This window comes from Enoplosus armatus, chromosome 4 (genome assembly GCF_043641665.1).
Source record: "Enoplosus armatus isolate fEnoArm2 chromosome 4, fEnoArm2.hap1, whole genome shotgun sequence".
Classification (NCBI taxonomy): Eukaryota; Metazoa; Chordata; class Actinopteri; order Centrarchiformes; family Enoplosidae; genus Enoplosus; species Enoplosus armatus.
The window spans coordinates 20,537,878-20,558,682 of record NC_092183.1 but is presented as its reverse complement, the minus strand read 5'-3'; the positions used below and the strand labels follow the sequence as shown (position 1 = coordinate 20,558,682).

General features: G+C 43.9%; 1 protein-coding gene across 1 annotated transcript; it reads right to left on the bottom strand.

The window, feature by feature from the left end:
- Positions 1–5,598: 5,598 nt before the first annotated feature.
- Positions 5,599–7,368, bottom strand: fzd10 (frizzled class receptor 10). The gene has a single exon (XM_070904048.1). The coding sequence runs from the start codon at positions 7,348–7,350 to the stop codon at positions 5,599–5,601; it is 1,752 nt and encodes a 583-aa protein (XP_070760149.1). The 5' UTR covers positions 7,351–7,368.
- Positions 7,369–20,805: the final 13,437 nt, after the last annotated feature.

The window sequence follows — 20,805 nt, the reverse complement described above, 5'->3', positions numbered from 1 at the left end:
AAGGTGGCAGATCAGAGTCAGCTGCTAAATCACCATGGCGAATAACCTTGCTTCCAGCTGACACCAGACTATACACCTCCCTCTAACCACACAATCTCTTGCCTTCTCAGTCACGTTGCAGCGCATGGGTGCCAACGCTACTCTACTTCTTCCTTACATCTGACAGTGTTGTGTTGAATGTTGCATATCCGTCATTGTGATGGTAGAGAACGTGTGCACCATGTTCTACTTGCCGTTGTTGAGTTAATAGTTTGACATTTTGGGAAATGTGCTTATTCCCTTTCTTGCAGAGAGTTGGATGAGAGGATTTATGCCACTCTCGGATCTGTCCATTACATTTAAGGCTATTGCCAGCAGCCGGTTAGCTTAGCTTAGCAATATTCCTACATGTATTTGTGTCAAAACAGCTAGCCTGGCAATGTTCAAAATTAACAACGTTCTAACTTTAGCTGTACTGGTTGGCCGGTTTTGTTACTTTTGCACGGAGCCAGGCTAGCTTTTCCCCCTTATGCTAAGCTAAGCTAGCCAGCTGTTGGATGTAGCTTCATATTTAGCGTACAGACATGAGAGTGGTGTCAATCTTGTCGTCTAACTCTCTGCGACAGAGTTTTGTCTGGTAATAGAACAAAAAAGCATTACAAGTAAGTTTACAGTGAGTGAGGCCATGGCGCTGCCTGAACTAAGGTTGAATCTTTTTTGTGGTCTGATACGTTGCTCCCATTTCCATATGTTTCACAGCATGCACTGCGGGTCAGGGTGTTGTGTGTGGTTTTGAAGGAATTTTTCTAAATTAATTCTGAGAAAATATCTTTGATGAATAGCCGCCAGTTACTCTCATACAGTTTGCCAGCTATCACTGTGCATGCTTTCACATGCACCAAACCAAACAAGCCAAAAATCTATGAAAAAAAAACGAGAGTCAGGCTTAAGGGAGGAGGCTGACATAAAGAGAACAATGTCTGAAAAGTAGCAGGAGTTGCCACGCTCTGGTCCTTCTGATGTTGTATTCAGCCTAACTAGTCCTCAGAGGAAGTGCGCTGCTGCCCTGCTTGTATGCAGGGGGAGTGTCTGTTTGCACAGGTCTCTGTCAGTTAACACTAATCTGCCTGATCTCCACCTCAAAGTCACTCACTTCTCCACATGCAAATAAACATATTCAGTCCTCTTTCAAACCAAAGCTACTATCAAACACTCGTTTGATCAGCAGAGGGCCTGCAAGGCAGTTCATTATGCATTTGAAAAAGTGCCCTGCCCCCGCCTTGTAGGCAGAGAACTCATTGTTGCCAGGTTTTTATGTAATTACTCTCACCTTCAGTGGTGGCTGGGAACAACTGCCTCCACAGCAGACTAAGGTGTGTGTGTGTGTGTGTGTGTGTGTGTGTGTGTGTGTGTGTGTTTGTGAGTTGTTAGCATGGCTTGTTATTGTAGATTGGGCATGTATACTGTACTCTTACGTTGCCCTAGATTCTTTGCTGTATAGATAAATTCTGAACATGAAGCCCACCCACACCTCCTTCAACCATAATCCTCAGAACTCTGGATTTATCCACCAGAAGAACTTGAGGGATGAAAAGGTGCTTTCGTTGCATTCTCTGATAACACTTTGGTCTATGAAAGTTGCAGCTCTCTCTGGAAAGTTTTTTTTTCTTCAGTAACCCTCTTATTCCTAGTTACTTCTTCAGCAGGAAAACAAAGCCGCTTCATTTGTAATGATGCATCGACTATTTTTCTTCTCTGGTGCAACGAAAAGGAGGCAGAACTCTGCAGAAGAAGACAGTTTTACATTTAGAGCAGCTGTCTAATAAGAGAAACGAGTGCCAAGAATCAGTATGGGTCTAAGCACATTAGAGCATACATGTTGGAAGAAACCCACCCACCCCCAAGCACCAGCCAAATTCCTTTGTGTGTATGTTGTGTGTGCGTCATGTATGAGTCTGTGACATTGAGGGGCTAAGCACTGCTTTCCAAACAGACAGGCCTGAACTCGTAAACAGGTGCTGCTGGAGCAGCTGAGGATGAAGACATGGGGCGTCTCCACAAAGCCTGATCAAAGAGAAGCCGCCTCACCCGCCAGTCATCCCAACAACTTGATTTATGTCACTGTGTCAGAGAACTTTATGACTGCTTGCATAAGCAGAAGACAAAAGTAAAGGTACACGGGTTCCTCCACAGCCATTCATTTATTGACGTAGAAGCATAGTTTTAAAGTTTTGAGTGGTTTCCTTGCCACTTTCCTCTGAACCCGAATCAGCCTTTGACTTGCAGAGGAGGCTTAATTGTTCTGTCATTTCAACTTTGTGTTTGTCATACTGCGCGCTTCCACAAAGACACTTAACATCAGCTCAATTACAGAGTGTGAAAAGCTGAAAATCCTGGCTCGCTGGCGAAACCAGTCAGATTAAATTAAATCAAGGAATTATCAATGGTTTGATGCCGTTTCAACAACACTGATCACAAGCAGAGGCTCCTTTTTGTCAACACATCATAAGCCAACGCCGACACCGCTGTCTCCTGCATGGCACAGCGGATAGAAGGAGAGGCAGGAAGTGGATGAGTGTGGGGAGACGGCATTCGTCCCGGTGGAGATGTGTGGGTCTGAGATTCATCAGCCTGAGTCACACGGTTGTGGCGGGGTTCCCCGCTTTGTCAAGTAAAATGTGTCATCACAAGGAACAGCATTTAATAATCTGCAACACCAGACGGAAGATGTTTCACTCTGCTGAGAGACACTCAGCAGAGTGAAACATAGACATAAGATCTATACGTTTAAAAGCCTAAATCCGGCGATACATACAGTTGAGTGTGATCCCCCCCCCCCCCCCAAAAAAAAAAAAACTTTCTTGCCAGCAATACTTTGCCCTTGCTCTGAGCTGGATTATTCCCTTTGAAGAGAAGAGAAGAAGTGAAGCCTGCTTGGCTGAAGAAGCCCTGGAGGGGGGTGGTAACTGTCATTTATATTTACAGCCTTCCCAGACACCTCGGGGGCTGTTATCCAGGTGGCCTCTGTTGAAGCTCTCAGAAGCACTCGCACCTTTTTCGCAGCTCAGAGTATCAATAGACACTGGCTGACTTTGATTCAGCCACATAAAGGTTGTGAGTCATGTGCTTTTGACTATTAAAACGGGTTGGGTTGACGCTGGAACTTGAATGCCCTCAGGGATAAAGCATTACTACACTTCTGAAACTTTATTAGACCAGAGAGGACTGTCTACCATAGGTTTGAAACTCTCAAAAAAAGATTTGAAAGTGAGGCAGATAAAAGGCAGAAAAGATCTTGGACTCCAAAATTGCATCTTTTTTTTCAATTATTAAAAAAGACAACTTCATGCTTATTGTGCCGGCATGTGATAAATGGTTGACATACTTGTACATGCAGTCAGTGACTTTTAAGTGTCTGTGTTTTCCTGTTGCTCTGACAGCGCTGTAAAGACAATAGTCAATTGCCGTTGCTTCGATTCAGGACTAGACTTGTGGCTCTCAGAACGTGTACCTTAAAACTGTTGACAGTGTAAGGCTTGTTTAACACCAAACATCTCAGGATACCACACAATGTATTCAGTATGCCGCTTCAGTCAATATGTAACTACTTCAAATCCAGGCCAGATGTGTCTTTAGAAATGCCACTACGCCTTGCCGATAAGAAGAGAAGAGATGACAGATTTTCTGTATTTTTGGTTTGCAGCGATCCGCTTTTCAAAGTCAAACCCTTCAAACAGTCTAATCCTGTCCTGAATGAGAGCTGGATTATTGTATAACCCCTTCATTGATACGCACCGACATATGCAACACAGCGAGGGAGAGAGAGAGAGAGGGGAGAGAGGAAGGAGGAAGAGAGTGGACTAAAATAAAGTTGTATATCCACTTCAGCTGAGGTGAAAAACTATATCAAGGGTTATATAAGCATCCAGCATAAAGGCAGTAAGGAATATATATATAAAAGAATTAACAGGTTATCAAAACTGATGTAAACCACAACTATAACACTGGACATTTTGGGCCAAATAAACACAACCGTCAAGATGCTAATGTGTCCTTTTGATGACACCACCACGTTCACTTTTCATCTTCATGAATATTGACTGAAATGTTGACTAACAGGAGTAATTGTGCACACTGCCTGATCAAATAGTGTATTCTAATTGCACAAATTAAAGCTACTACATCAAACCTGAGAAACAAAATGTTGATCATTTCTTAGAAGTAAAGATAATAAAAATCAAAGACTTAACATTTGATTTTACATTGAAAATCCACTCCCTAAAAATACAACTATATGCACAAGTGATGTTGTTGCCTTATTGTACTGCATATAAACAGCTGGAAGGCCTAGACACTCCTTTTGCATCATATTGGGGTTTTTTGCTACATGGGGACATAAATGTCCCCGTTGTTTCCTTCTGAACATTTAAAACCAAGATAGCAATAGAGATAGACAGAGATGCCGCTAGTTATGCTTCCTGTTTCTGTTGACTTAAGCACCAGCATGTCAGGCATGCTAATATCCTTCTTTTATATGTAAGATTTAATTTACGAGCTGCTCTGAACTGGCCAGTTGTGACGTAAGTGTCTCTTTTTTTTTTTTTTTTTCAACAATGTTGTCAATTATTTTAAAGCTATCGTGAATGCCCAACATATTGTTCAAACCCAGCTCTGACACACCATCATATTCACAAATTAAGGTTAATGATTTGGATTTTTATGCTGTATTAAAATGACTGCTACGAGCCGTCTGTAGATTAACAGCGAGGGTGAGAAGCACAAGTGCTGCGACAATGAAAAAAAAACAAGCTTTATGCGACTGTATGAGACTCACTCCAACAGAGGGAAGAACAACACACTTAAGACACACAACACCGGCATTACAAACATTTAAAACTAGAACGTTTTATTAATTTTTCTATAAAATCTGAAGTTTTTAAAAATATATACAAACGTTCCATTGTGCTATAAAACAGCAAAGACAACAAAAAAAATGGAAAACTCAATTGTGTGTACAAATAACTTTTCAATAACGAGTGCTTGATTAATTTATGGCGCGGATCTGCCTCACAATGGGCGGTTCGTAAGGTCCTGAGCGCTTTTCAACAGCTGCTCTCACTCCAGTTCAAACATATATGACACTGCCTCGATTTCCATTAAAAAAGCCTCCAAACACAACACTCATCTCTCTGACCATTTGCCTCCATTGTCTGTGGGGTCCTTTCATTTTCTGTAATCTGTCACTAACAGTACAAGTGTCTTTTTTTTGCCTGTAAGGAAAACATCTATTGCACATTATTCAAGTAACCCCATGGCACATCCAAATGGTTTATTCCACTCTTTTTGTCCGGGGGAACAATACGATTTTTTTTTTTCTCTCTACCAAGTTCCTCAGAAGGATAAGTGAATCCAGGAGTAGCAGATTTTTTTTCTCAAACAAAGGCAGCTCTTGTTGCATGAGATGGCTCAAGATAGAAAAAAACCCACATTGCATGATCTTCAATGCAGTTTGCATAAATAAAACATAAACCTTGATTCTTCTCATGGCACTCTGATTACAAAGTCTCGTTTAGGTAAGGGCTTTACAAGTATTTTTGGGTTCACACAAAGAGAGCCAGCTCATACACATGTTGGAGGGGGCCGTGTGGGCTCATACTTAGTACTGTGCCCTTTGAGAGATGGGTGAGGTTTGATGTAAGGCCTGCTGCTGGTGAACACACTGGCAGCCTTCCTCCTCGTCCTCTTCTTTAGCTTCCTGCTGAACACATTCTGCCACGACTGCAGCGTCTTTGAGGTCCAGATCCACATGCCGCTAGTGATGCCCACCACCAACAGCATGAAAATCTTAACCATGAAGATCTCGACAGCGGGGATGGAGGCCTTCATGACACACTCGTCCGATTCCGGCCCGCTGCTGTCCACACACTTCTGCTCCCCTGCCAGGATGCGCCAGTAGTCCATGTTGAGCCTCTCGTAGAAATAGCAGGCGATGACGCAGGTGGCCGGGACAGTGTAGAGCACGGAGAAGACCCCGATGCGAACCATCAACTTCTCAAGCTTGTCCGTGTTCTCTCCCTCTGTTTTCATTATCTTACGAATGTGGAAGAGGGCCACGAAGCCAGACAGCAGGAACGACGTGCCGATAATGAGGTAGCAGGACAGAGGAATAAGCACAAAGCCTGTGAGAGCTTTGACATCCATGCTGCCCACGTAGCAGACGCCCGTCAGCTCATCCCCCGCCACCTTCCTCATCACCAGAATCATGATGGTCTTCACGGCCGGGATGGCCCACGCCGCCAGGTGGAAGTAGCTGCTGTTGGCCTCGATGGCCTCGTGACCCCACTTCTTCCCTGCAGCCAGAAACCATGTGAGGGTCAGGATAACCCACCAGAGGGAGCTGGCCATGCCAAAATAATACAGGATGAGGAACACAATAGTGCAGCCGGTGCTCTCCAGACCCTCCTGGATAATATACTGGACCCCATTGTCTCTGTCACAGGCTATTCTGTCAGCTCCCACAAAAAGTCGGATGAGGTAGCCCACAGAGTAAACACAGTAGGACATGGAGAGGAAGATGATCGGCCTCTCGGGATATTTGAATCGCTGCGGGTCTATGAGGAAAGTGAGCACAGTGAAGGCGCTGGAGACAAAGCAAAGGATGGACCAGATGGCCATCCACACTAGGGAGAACTGCTTGTCTCCCTGACTCCAGTACACATCCACCTTGGGGTAGCATTTGGGGGCACAGGACTCGCTTTTCTCCACAAAGTGGAACTTGCCAGGATTGCTGCACGTCTGCTTGCTGCCGCTGTCCTTAATGTGAAGGTCCTGCCCGCTCAGAGGCCGCTGTGGCCGAAAATCTGGAGGCTGGGTGTGGGAGACTTTGGGAGGCTCGTCTGAGCCGTTGTTGGGCGCCTCCATGCAGAGGTTGTTTGGGTCGTTTTTGGTTGGCAGCCGGGAGCAGTCCAGGGAGTCGGGCCAGGGGAAGTTAAACTGTTCCAGGATGGGTGAGCATTTCAGCTTGACCTGCTCACACATAACTCTGCATGCCGGGATGGGGTTGGACACCTGCTCTGTGCACATGGGAGCATACAGCGAACACAGGAAGAATTTGAGATGACTGTGGCACCCAAACTGTATCAGCGTTGCAAACTCCTGCAGCTTTATTGCCGCCTCTTTTTGGTCATCGTGTCCCATAAGATTTGGCATGCGAGTCATGTTGTAGCCAATGTCTTTACACTGGGGGATGTTGATCTGCTGACATCTCCCCTCTCCTGACCAGTCGGGGTCTATCGAGCTAATGGCCGAACCCCCACCGCTCCACAGGACCAGCAGAACACAGATGAGGCTCAAGTTAACAGTCGAAGGCATTCTCCCCTCTTGAGTTAAAGAAAGAAAAAAAAAAAAAAAAAAAAAAAAAAATCAGGCCAAATGTTCACCACTACACCACTAACACACGAGTTCCTTTCATTAAAAAGTCAGAGGTGAAACCTCTGGTGTTCGTGCGTCAGATAAAGGTGGAAAAACTTACAGAACTATCTGTTCCAAGACCACCGCCTCCTCATTTTAGGCTTGATTTGATGTTGAATTAAAAACAGAAATAAAAACAGAAAATCCCGCACTGGTCAGAAAGTGCTGTCTCGCTGGGAGTAGCGTGCGTTCAGGTCCATGCTTTCCAACGCTCGGTGTCTGGCCCGAAGTGTCGGGAGCTACTTGTTCAGCCTCTGGCACCGCGCGTATCAGTCTACTGAGAGCGAAACACAGCAGGTATGTGCTCCGGTTTGCTCCCCACTTGTTTCCAAAGGACTCACTCGTCCGTCGCCGCGTTTCATGTCACTTTTCCCGGGTATCCGTCGGTGCAGCGGCGCGGTCTCAGTCCTCACGCGACAACTTGGAAAAAAAACAAACAACAACAAAAAAAAAATAGTGCTCCTCCGGTCCTTTAAAGCAGCGCGTGTGGCTGCTCGCAACAACAACAATTAGTCCGTCAGCAATAGAAGTCGAATAAATATCCTCCGTGCTAATAACGAATGTGTCCCACAGAAACGCAAGGGGTTTACGCTCCTCCCTGCGCGGCCAGTTGATGCGTTTGGTGGCGGCGCTCGTCTGAGCCGGTCGGAGCCTCCGTCCCGGTCTAACCTGCCAAAAGATCCGCCTTCAAAGACGGGCTACTTTGCATAAGAAAGATGACACTGACACGCGGATTATTTTCAAATCGTGCGGAACAGCTCGTTCATTGCAGCGGTTTCAAAGGCTCGCAGCGAACTCCCTCTCGCTTGTTTGTTTGCGCTCAGCTCACAAACTTCGACCACAGCGGGACGGAGACACGTTTTATGAGGGTTTCCCACTAAATGTTGCGCAACACGGCGCACCGGTCCACAGCCGCACCACAACCAGGGCTTTGGTTCCAACTGCTTCTTCTTAACTCTCTGCACATTCTGTGACTGCAGGGCAACTTATTGCCCTGCCTTGTGAAATCAGATTTTATATATGTTTTACTTAAACTGAGGATATGTCCATATGAAAAGTAATTTCAGACTGCACAGTAACACATGACTGAACAGGTCTAAAAAAAAAGAGAGATGCTGCTGTTCTCCAGAGACATTCAGCACTGGTGGAATAAGCACTTATTAACCTGTGTAGCACAATGTTAAAATACTGTATTACAGGTAAAAAAAACCAAAAAAAAACACTTTACTTTACACAGAATGTAAAAGTACAGTAGTATTGATAGCAAAATACACTTAAACTATCAAAAGCAGTACGCTCATTATGCAGAGTGGCTGCCTTCAGAGTAGTATATACTATTATTACTGTATTAGTGGAATTCATATTCTTGCATGAACATGTAAGCAGCAGGTGGAGCAGATTTCATATGTGCAACTACTTCATGTGCTGCTTTTATAGTTTACTCAGATTGTATATGTTTTGTGTGTAAAATCCGAACCTGCAAAGTAACTTGTAACAGCTGGTGAAATAAAAATGAAATGTAGTGGAGTTCAAGTAGAAAGTAGCATAAACTTTAAATATAATATGTTTACGCACATATGTAAATGAGACCTCCTGATTTTGAATAGAAGCATGTAGGTTTAACACTTCTTATAACTCACTTCAGTTCAACTGAATACACTTTATTCGTTCCTCAGTTGGCAAGGCCAGTTTGCAAACAATATTCACACACACACACACACAACAACAACAACAACAACAACAAGTCAATGGAAGTAAAAAAGTTTAAAACAATGACTATATTCTTGCCAAAGAGAGTGCTTGTCAGTCTGTATCTAAACTGTATGAAACAATTTTTAGGACCTGTTTAGAATTTAGTTTTGCTGGGATCAGTGTGTTCTGGCCAATATTCTTGGGACACCTTGCAGCCATTTCCTGTCTTTTTCAATGAAGGAAGTAATCCAGTAAACAAATATGAAGGTTTAAAAATGTGTCGGCATTGTTCTATTGTCAAGTTCAGTGGGGCTTGCATCTAATCAGCTACTGCTTTCTCACACTGACATCTGTATTCTCATTAGATCGGGACTATTTCAGTATTTTCACCATTTTGCTGCGTAAATGAACTATGAAATAAAAGCACTGTGTGCTACTGAACAAAAAAGGCAGTAACAAGCCGCCACTGTTGGTTGAATAGAGTTGATTCACTTCAGTTTGCTCTAGAGACAACTTTATTCTTCTGAAATAGTTTGTCGTGATTGCACATTGAATCAGTGGTGACTGATAAAGTGTAGGCTTTCCTCTGACAGGTGAAATGACCATCTCCCCATGAGCATGGATGTGTCACACTCTCTGTGTATGTGCTAGCTCTGTCCAGTGTATATCCTGTCTCTTGCATGGGATAGGCTCCAGCCCCTTGTGACCCTGAACAGGATAAGTGGTTTACAAAATGAATGGATGGCCTTTTAGTAGCCTGTTAAAGCGAAACAATTCCTGTAGAGAGCCGGCCCAAATAAGTCAGTACCAAAGTCACAGAGTGTCATAAAATAAACCGAATACAACACATCAACGCATGGACTGCTGCAATAAACGGCATAAGTAAACCCTTATGATGGCATTGTTGTTACAGTGAGTAAGAACTCCATCTTGGTTTCATATTGTGTCAGTCTGCTCATGGAGGAGCTCGATGGCCTGACAGGCTGAGAGAAGAACAGGTTACGGGGCCCTCTGCCTTTTTTTTTTTTTTATGTGTGTGAGATCCTCCAGACCTCACTCACATTACCTTGTAGAAGAAAACGTTTGTGGGGGTAAGATTTATACTCTAGCCTGGCCATGGTCTTCATCAAGAGTGAAATGCTGATCACAAGTAAACAGGAGTGCTTTTAGTCCATTTTTACAAGAGTCACTAAAGTGCTTTTAAAAAGTATTTCAGAAATGTGTCCGGGCAAGATGAGAAACCTGGCACCAGCGTGCCTAAATGGTTTAAGCGCAGCATATCTCAGTGGTGGCATTTCAGCTGTTAGCGTTCAGTGTGCGGAGCAGGAGCATAAATATAGGGTATGAATACACTTATAAACACAATACCCTCCTCCTATGCAGCACATGTGCCTCTCAGTTTTCACGTATCCAGCTGTTTGAAGAGGTTCGGTGCGAACTTGAGGAGAGAACATCTCGTGTTCATCATTTTATTTCCAAAAAGTCATAGAAGGACTATTTCAGCTGCTAATGTGTTCCCAGTCTGTAAGCAACGCCTTTAGCCGCCACGCTAGTTTGATTTCCTGACCGGCAGTGTTTTGTGTTGTGTTAAAAATCATTTTGGTGGGAAACTCCCGATGACATGCAAACCATTTTCCTTTGTCACAAAAGCCCAGATGCAGTAGCAGCATGCACTTTTATATATTCTGACCCTTCACATAGACAAGGACAACAGCTGACATGCCTGCTCTGTCCCTCCCTCTCCACTAGACTTTTATTATGGAGCTGATGTGTAGGAGTAGAACAAAAAGATATGGCAGCTTTAATGTGAAGAAGAATAACGTAACATCAATGCATTCCCAGGGCCAGGGCCAGTTCTGCTCTCCATTTACTGATCATACGGCTTTCAGGAAGCCCTGTCTGGCATATTTTAAAGCAAATATCTGCCCTTTATTATCGCTGCCTTTGGTGTAATGAAGCTGACAAGATAATACTGTCACACAGTCTAATAAGGAGACACAGTCTACTGGTTTGTTGTAATTCATCGCCTTTGTTCTGTTCTCGCTCCTGTCTTTCCCCCTGCCTCCCTCTTTTTCATGATTGTTTCGCCGGTCATGATGATATCTCTTTGAAAATGAGAAGAGAAAAAAGGAGGAATCCGGCCTGTTCAGTCTTTAACATCTGTAGCCTCTGCAGCTACTACTGTCTCTTTTATGATATTTTTCTCCCCCGTTTTATATACAACCTCCCCCTATAGCCCATTCCTACTCATACAATGTGCATAACACACACACACACACACACACACACTGGCAAACACAGCAACTTTATCTCATCTTTGCAACCCTAACAGTGCGACGAAGAAAAGCAGCGCAGCTCCATCTCTGAGAAATCAGCAACTGTGAGATAATTCTGTAACTAATAAAGTGAAAGGGGGGGGGGGGGGGGGGGCTTTGATGGCTGAAGCTGAAAAGATATTTTATTTTTTTGTGTGTGGGATTTGCAATGTGTGATTCTATGGAGCGAGCTCGCTCCCCTGCTGCTAGGCTCTGGCTGGAAGCTGGCCCCCCTCTGGCTAATGTTATGGAGAATCGGAGGAATTTTATGGCTGTCTTTTCCCTCAGCCCCCTTTTTTCTTTTGTTCCCCTTTGAAGAATGACTTTAGACATTTTATTTACATATTTAACCATGGATGAAAGAAATGAAGGGTGAGGAAGCAAAGCTCCTTGGGTTCTTCTGGGAATTTTGATCAGTAAAAATGAGTTGAAGCTAATACATTTTTGTTTGCGTAGCCTGAAATTAGATGGGAATCAAACACGGCACCACGATGGTGACATTTCTGGAATTGATGCCGTCGGTTCTTTGATGGGGAACCATGATCTGTTTACAACAACTCTGCATCAGTAAGAGTAATCATGGCATTTCTCTTAATTGCTGTGGTTAGATGACTGGCATGCTGTTCCAACATGTGAGGTATGCTATGGGAGAGATGGGGGACGTTTTAGACATGTTTGGCATTGTTGTCGGCGTTGAAAGGGCATGTTGATTAAACGTACGGGTGGGGTAGGGCTATAATCTTCTTAACCAAGGCCCTCCTCTTCTCTTTCAGAGGGCACAATGAGAAGAAACAACACACTCAGTTGGAGGTGAGACTATTTGTCCACATGCCCTGCACATTGTCCAAGGATCCTGTTCTCCCTCCTGATCGCATGCATTCAGCGTTTAGCTCAGGATGATCCTATTTATCAACATAATCTGTTATTTTCTCTCTTATTGCCACTCCACAATTTGTGAAGAGGTTGGTGCCAACCCCCCCCCCCCCCCCTCCCCCCGGGCCGAAAAAAGAAATGATGGGAATGCATCTGAACATGGACAGTAAGGAAGCTAGTAGTAAAAAAAAATGCTTGAATATTAAAGCAAAAGTCGGTCCCATCCCAGTTTAAAAGGTTGTTTTGCAACTGCTGGCAAAGATAATTCAGTTTAATATTATACATGGTATTTTTCTGTCCCGTTTGAAATGCTGGAGCTTTAATAAGAGCACCAGTTTTAGTAAAGGGTCAGACGTTTTGAGGAAACGCATATGAATCAAGCAATTAATTATTGAAGAGCCCTGTCAACATCAAAGCCTGCAGTATTCTTTGCTCGTATGGTTTAAATAGTTCAATAAACTAACTTATTAATGAGGACTAATTTGTTTCGCTCGTCTTTTCACTTTGCTCCATTAAAATCTGCTTTGTTTCACTGCTGTTATTACGGCAGAGTCCCATAAGTTGAAGGTTAACCCTCTGACCTCATTCATTGTGTATAGTGGCTGATAAGAGGAAGTCACTGCGTTATTGTAACCTTTCAAGTGTTTATAGAGTAGATTAGTATAATTATAAGGATGGTAGACCTTTATATGACTTGGGAAGCTGTCAGCCAATCTGCAATAAACAGTGTTGTAATGAATTTTGTTTGTTATGAAGCCCAATAGCATCTGGGTTGAGGCTGCTTTGAAACAGCAATATTAGCTTAGTGTTCTTACATCATACTCTTTCATGTGGTGGCCGTTTAACAGCAAAGAGAAGAGGAAGGGTGGAGGAGGAGGAGGAGGAGGAGGGAGACGAGGAGGGGGGAGTTCAGCAGCTTGAGACGAAGCAATGAACCAAAACAGTTACAGTCAACTGCTTGCAAAACGCATTTTGTTTTAGAAAGTCACATCAGACCGAGTGGAGATGTGGGCAAGAGCTGGTTGACTTTCCTGCAAAGTTCTTAAAAACATGAGAGCGATTAGTAGACGTTATAGATGAAGGAGGAGGGGAAAAAAGTCAAAAAGGGGGTAAATATGTTATTGCCCGCATCAGTGAAGGACACTAATGGCAATATTATTACCGGGGTCCTCGTGGGGGCACTTGAGTGTGAATTTCTAATCAGGAAGGCCTTCTCTGGTCTAATCCCTCTTTGAGTGGCCGGCCTGGAATCAGGCGTCTGGGGAGACTCCCCACTGCTTCTGGCTCTGGAGGCTCCATTCAATAGCGCAGCCCTCCTGTCCCATTCCCACAGTCCCCTCACACTGTGCATTGCAGCCATGCATGTGCACACACACACACATGTGCACGCACCCATACACATGTCCTCCTCCAACCAAATTAGATTAGACCCTTCCCTTTCTCCCCAGCAAGGCGCTGGTCTTTTCTCTGCCCGGTCATTTATCCTACCCTTTTGTCTCTGCTTTATAAAAGAGAAACAAATTCCCAAACAACTCCCCTCCTAAGAATGCACTGGTTTGGAAAATGATGAGGGAAGGGCAGACATCTTTAGCAGACCTTGGGTGATGCTATAATATCGCCATCCCTTTGGTGTGTCAGCTCTAATGATGTGTGGGGGAGAAGAGTGGCGTGGCAGTGTGGCTGGCAGAGCAATGAGAACAACGCCAGCTGTGCATCTTGTCAACCTGTTACCCCACAACAACACTGAGCCGTTCCTGACAGCAGCACTAAGGATCTCTTTATTGTGGCCCCCTCACTAACATTGTCCAACATTTGCTCTGCTTGGCCGTAAATCCTCCCTGACTAGAATAGATAAAGTGCAGTTGGCTGACTGTCTGCATGAGATGTGCACCAGTGTGTCCGAGTCCCCTAGTATTAGTTGTTTTGCTTCCTTGTGTCTTTATTCCTTGTAAACCAGTAATGGACACTGATGCATATAGGCAAAATAAAGGCCTCAGTTGAAAGGGTCTTTTGTAAGAAAGCCCCGGTGGAAGCATATTCCTCCTGGTTGAATGTGCAGCCAAGCCATCCCAAAAGCAGCAAATTGAGATCAAAGCAAAATTAAAGCTGACTCGTTCAAAGCAAGATAAAAATGTGTGAGCCTGCAGCAATATTTTCTCTATTGATTTCCTCCTTTGCTTGCACTCTGTGGGACTGTGTGCTGGCTGTGCTGTGCTCAGCGCCAGCGTCGGAGACTCTAAGGCTGCTGCAGGGAGAAAGGAAATGACTATCGATACAGACAGAAAAACACTGTCATAATGATCAGGGATAAATGGATTTCACAGGGTTGCTTGAGATCTAAGTGATTGGGTAACTTTTCACTGCCTTCCAAATCTGTTTTCACTTTGCATTAAGACACAGGGAAGAATAATGAGAACATCTAATGGCAAGCATGAGAGTGGCATGAAGAGCGAGCATGGGAACGGCATTGTCTTGTTCTGTTATTAGCTGTGATTCTCTGGATAGAAGTGAGTGTGCAGAGCCAAGTTTTGCCATTGTCTTCTCATCCGGTGCATGGATCTCCTTTTTTTTTTTTTTTATTAAGGAACCACATGTGGAGTCTATCTCTCTGAAGTTTATTTAGATTTGCAAGAATGCTGAAGAGTGTCTTTCACAGACATTTCTCTGGCCGCTTTTATTTGCTTTCATGTTCGGCGCTTGCACAAAGAATCAGGCACAGATGAAGTTTTCTCAGTGCTGCACAGCAGATAGCTGCACATTGGAAAGATGTCAACTTTAATTAGAGAGAGCTAGCCAGAATGTGATGTTCCAATAATAACACAACAGCAAACAAAGTGCCTTTGTTATGTTGAGCTCAAATCTAGGTAGGTAATTATGGGTAATTTACCATCGCTGTACTTGCGCTGCAGGTTGTCGGCAAGGTGTGAAGGGATGAGTGAAGGTGCAGGTGAAGGATTCAGTGCTGCGTTTGAAGTCCTGGGAGGGATTGACAAGCCTTGCAGTGAAACCTGAGCAGGTATGAAGACAAGCTGGAACAATCAGTGTCTGCAGACACCCACAGAGTGTTTCTCTCTTCCTGATGTAATTCTCCTCATGTTGAATCTTTACAACAGTCTTGCACATCAATCTTTGTCTGCAGTAAAACAATGTCGCAAAGATGTCGCTGATAAGAAATCCAAATAGCCGTTCATTCGACAGAAATGAACTCTCTTTGTTTTCTGCCTCTCCCAAACACATGCAAGAGCGTATTTGCACATCTTTTATGCTCTCTCCACCTTTCTGTTGCGAGGTGTAACACCTGGGCGAGCTGAAAGAGGCACGAATAAAAGCTGAGGAAAATGTCTTTTAATCTGTTTCAGATATTGTTTCATAGCTGTAAGCAGTCTTACCTCATCTACGAAGCTTCCGCCTCAGACAGAGGGATCAGTGTATCTGCAGGCATTCCTCGGGCTCAAATATCAAAACAGCACTAAATAACCTGTCATTCTCCCTCCCCAGAACATAGATGTTGCTGCGTGATCAAGCTTGTGGTCCATTTCTGAAGGAGAACTTATCCTACAATGATTTAAGCTCTATAGTTTAAAGGTTATACCATAGTAGGGTAATTTATAGATAGTGTAACAATTTCCGAAAGTTGAGCAGTGACCTGGGAAAAAAAAAAAAAAAAAAGAGTTGTCATCAAGTAAACTTTATATCTACAGTCTGGAATGCAGTAAAATGCCTTAGAAATACAATAAATTATAGTAACAGCAAAAATATCTTGTTTTCACAAATTCCAGCCCTTGTCAGAGAGACAGCTGCTGGTAACCCAGTTATGGAATGTGCCCCCCCCCCCCCCCCCCCTTACACTCTGAGCAAGTGCAATGGCTGTTTGACTTCTATGCGTTTGGTGCTCAAGAGGTGTCCCAGACATTGATATCAAACTTAAGTGATTCCCATTTCACATCAGTGCCTCCTGAGTGATCGAACGGGGGAACCTGTGACATATCCAACACTGTCAAGAGAAGAAGCCACCACGACAGTCAGTCAAAAGCCGCCCTGTTCGAAGCTGTTTGACATGCAAGTTTCATGCATCCCGTTTGATACGCTTCAGTTTTATCTCCAAAGCATGCGGGATGGTATCTTTGGGGAAGGGCTGTTTTTCCTACGATTAAACAACACATGAAACAATGTGCATATCTACCACACATGCACGCGAACACACTCATTCCTTTTTCTGCCTCATAGCTCCTGCAGACGAGATCGTTGCTGCCTCTTGTCATGGGGAAGGATGTTGATGTAGAGGCTTTGGTAGGGGATTTGAAAGCAGTTTCATTGGGGCTGGCTCTGATAAGAAGCCAGTGACTTAATCAAAGCGCTCACTGAATGTTTAAAGATGGCTGTTGTTACGATGCACAAGAGACGGGTGCAGATTGGGTGTGACAGACACAGGCCAGGTTTCAGCTCTTAAGCTCGTTATTAAAAGCATTCATGGTCCAAAGCTTAGAGCAGTTCTTTGTCTGCCTTTTAAAGTCATTATTATTTGACTTAAAACAGAGTTTCTCATTACAAACAATCATGGTAACCCAGTAAAGAAGAATTAGTTTTCTGACTAAAGGTGTGTTCAGACTGAAGCTTCAAATTTCGCTTCACGTGATTTGCACAGATTTGACTGGATTGTTCACTAAAATGTCCAAACAGTCCATACATTTTCTGTTACTGTAAAGAATTAAAGCAATTGCTCAAAATTCTGGGGAAATACGCTTATTTGCTTTCTCTATGAGACTTAAATGAGAAGATGGACACCTTTCTCGTATCGGTCCAGTAAATATAAGGCTGCAGCCAGCAGCCGGTTAGCTGAGCTAAAAAGCAAACTTATTTTCCACCTACTAGCACCTCAAAGCTCACTAGTTAACGGAATATGCCATTAAGAAGGTTTCCGCTGGTTACCTGGCACCCTCACGGTGATAAGACTTCAGGAAGTCAGTGCGCCCAGCCAAGGCAGAGTCTGGCGCATAACTGCAAACAAGACAACAAGATATAATATGTTAATGAAATATAAGCTTTAGATGTGCTGGCTGGCAGATTTTTTCCTTTGGACAGAGCCAGGCTAGCTGTTTCCAGTCTTTATGCTATGCTAAGCTAACCTGCTCCTAGCCGTAGCCATATATTTACTGTACAGACTTGAGAGAGGTATGTTCTCATCTAACCCGCGGCAAGAAAGTAAATGAGCATGTTTCCCCAAAATGTCCAACTATTCCTTTAAGCAGTAGCTAGCTGCCAACCTTGGCGGTCGTTTGCTTCATGCCACGCTTTGTACAAACTAGTTTGTTTGAAACATACAGAACCCTTTATTGCTTCATTTTCTTGACTGCAGTATATTCAGACCGAACATGAAGCAAATTCAGTCTGTTAATCCGACGTGTTTGACGCTGCTGGTATTTATTATTTGGTCTGACTGGCCTGTCATTGTGTCTGACAGATCTGAAAATGTACCAGGAATTCCATTTTTTTTTTCTGTTATCTCTGTATATTAATGAGTCATGACTCTGAAATAGCTTATAGATTTCCATGAAGTTGAAACATTTCCAACGGACGTCTCTTTGCTTCAGTTTGTGCCGCCCAGATCCAGTTTGCACAATCGCACTGCCTCTAAAAATTCGCTTCACTTAAGACCAAACCGAAGAGGAACTTCACACACCTGCAAGGTTGATGTCTTTTAATTGGTCTTCATGTTGTTACGTAATGGACAATATTTCACAATTGAGATCCGTTTGTGTCTGTCTGTGCATGTTGCAACTTCCATCTGCAGGGGTCCAATTATGATTCCGTTTCATCATCACTACAGTGGAGAAGACGATGCCTTCATTCACCTGAGAGAAAGACCAAAGGGAGGGTAAACAAAACTTCTGTGTCTCAAGTGCCATCTTGAGCGTCAAGTGCTGTTGACAGTCTGGCTTCAGAGCGAGCAGACTGTTAGCTGTCTAAACAGGGTGACAGCGGACGGCCCAGTGTAGTTCAAACAGGTCAGCAGGAGTGAAAGACAACACCGGTTCAGCTGGTCCCCTGTCCTCTGGGAGTCGACACAGTGTTGTTGGTGCCCCCCTCCAAACCCCAGCTCCTCTCCCTTGTGACGACTGACACCCTTGTCCCCTATCCTCTGGCTATCAGCTCAAAGAACAGGACGTGCTGTCACCACCGTGACCCTCTCTGTCTGGACAAACAACTGCAGCCTCTCCGCGTTTCAGTTTCAGTTTCTTCCTCACCCTCTCACCTCCTCTCCCTCTGTGGTTTTGACAGAGAGGCTGGTGTTTCAGGTTCAGGACGCTTCCATTAGCACCTTTTGGTGAAGCCCTTTCATCCAGCCGTCGCGGCCCTTGTGATCCGACCACGGCCGGGCTGTCGACCTGCCGCTGAGATGACGTCGAACACCGTCCTCAGTTCAGCAAAGACTCCTTCTGTTTGCTCCCTCTCTAATAATTGTTTGCTCTGCTGTCTGGAGGTGTTTGTTTACGTCTGTTGACATTTGGCTCAGTGTTGACGCCGGGTATGTGTTAGCGAAGACTGTCATGTACGAATGTCATTCCTGAGCGCAGAACACGCCATTGTCAGGTGTAATGTTTGACTCTGTTGTTTTAGCTCCGAAATACGAAGACAGCATTTCTAGTTGGCATCCTTAGACATATTTCATTGTATCATTTCACTTTGCAGGCATGTTCGCACAGAGTACATAGAGCTGAAGTCCTGACATCACATCTGGGCTAGTGTCTGTTCAAACCAGCCTCTGTAGATAAATTCAATCTCTCATTCAGTATTTCTTTTAGTGTTTTTTCTGAAAGACGTCAATCGTATTTCCTGGGCTTTACTTTCCATATTCCAAGATAAATCAGTATCTTCTACTTCACTTCACTTGCTTGGACATAACAATTGAGTGGAAACACAGAAAATCCGAGAAAAATTCGATTAACACTTGCACTGCATTTGGATGGAAACCTGGCTTTTGATATCCACTCACGCTCTCCTTTATGTCATTTTTCGAACTTTTTAGCTGCTATGTAAAATTATTATTGCAGACATTGCGGCCACTGCGACTTGCTCATGGACTTGACTATTTTGTCAAGCTGCTAGTGTTTAATCTGCGATGGTCTAGGGTTTATGGGATGATGTTCATTAAAGTCCACTAAAGAAAAACAGAAATATTGAAGAAACAACGATATTAGATGAAATATTAGACTTGAACAGGACCTGGAAGTTCTGGTCTGACTCTACAGTCACATGTGGTTATGGCTGAGCCACAGTATAAATGGATTAACCGTCTATAGTTATGAATACGCCTGGCCTCTGCAGAGTAATGTGGGCTTCAACCAGCGATTCATTCTTTGCCAGACAATTTATCTCTCCTCACTGGCATCCAATAAGTCAAACCGTTAAAATGATGAATCAAGTTCTCATTGAATACCAAGGGACACACTTCAATTGATGGGGCAAACAATTAATGGCATCCTGTTTATTTGAAGTGATTATACTGGGTTTGTTCCCATCTGCCTCGTGGGAGGAAGTGGCGTCCCTGGTGCAGATGCTGTTTGTCAGAAGTCAGAACGGTGAAGCAGCGAGCCAGCATGCAACAGAAGAGATTCAAGCAAACTGAAATAGAACAATGGCTCTTCCAGGCCTGTATCCTATTTCATAGGAAACAATGCTTAGTTTGGGGTACTTTTCCATACACATGAAAGACCAGCCGTGCTTCTATAGCTATACACTGTACGCATTTTTGTGATATTTTGGTTCCGTTCGCTTTGAAGTGTGTTAGGGGAAAGACAAGCCTCTGCCTAGCATCAAATGCTTCGCTCACTCTGAAGGATTTGTGGTGCGAATATAATCATTTAGTTCCAGACTGTGTTTTAATGGTTATACGTACAGTATATATATTTATGATTTTATGCATCTCGGGCCTCTGTCTCCTAGGCCCAGGGTAGTTTGAGCAGCAGCTGCAGTAAATGTTGCGCTATGTGACTTGAGTTCTTATCCCAACCTCGTTTTGCAGTTTGCTCCTACAGCCTGTTTTTATTATATTACGAATGAGATTAAATTAAAGACACACAAAAGAGTCGACACTGGAGCAGCTGGATAGTTTAGCGACTGCTCTCTCCTCTTTGTGAGGACCCCCCCCCCACCCCCTGGCCAAACTGTGGTTTAAGGGGACTCCTCCTCCACATATTGTCCAATGGCATGATTGTTTGTTGTCATTGCTGTATTGTTTTCACTGCCACTTTTTGATCTTGGTTTATGGTCCCAGATGTTGGCAGAGGGGTGCAATCCAGCAGAAAAGATCTCTGTGGTGTAGTTCTGCTAAAACAGCAAACACAGACTCTTCCTCCCAAAAAAACCCCAAGCAGCCATAGGCCTGTGCAGGAATGAAATGTGGCCTGAGCCTGTGGCAACCTGTTTTGTTGACCAAGTTAAGTTTTATTACTTTTACAATTACAATTTTCCACTC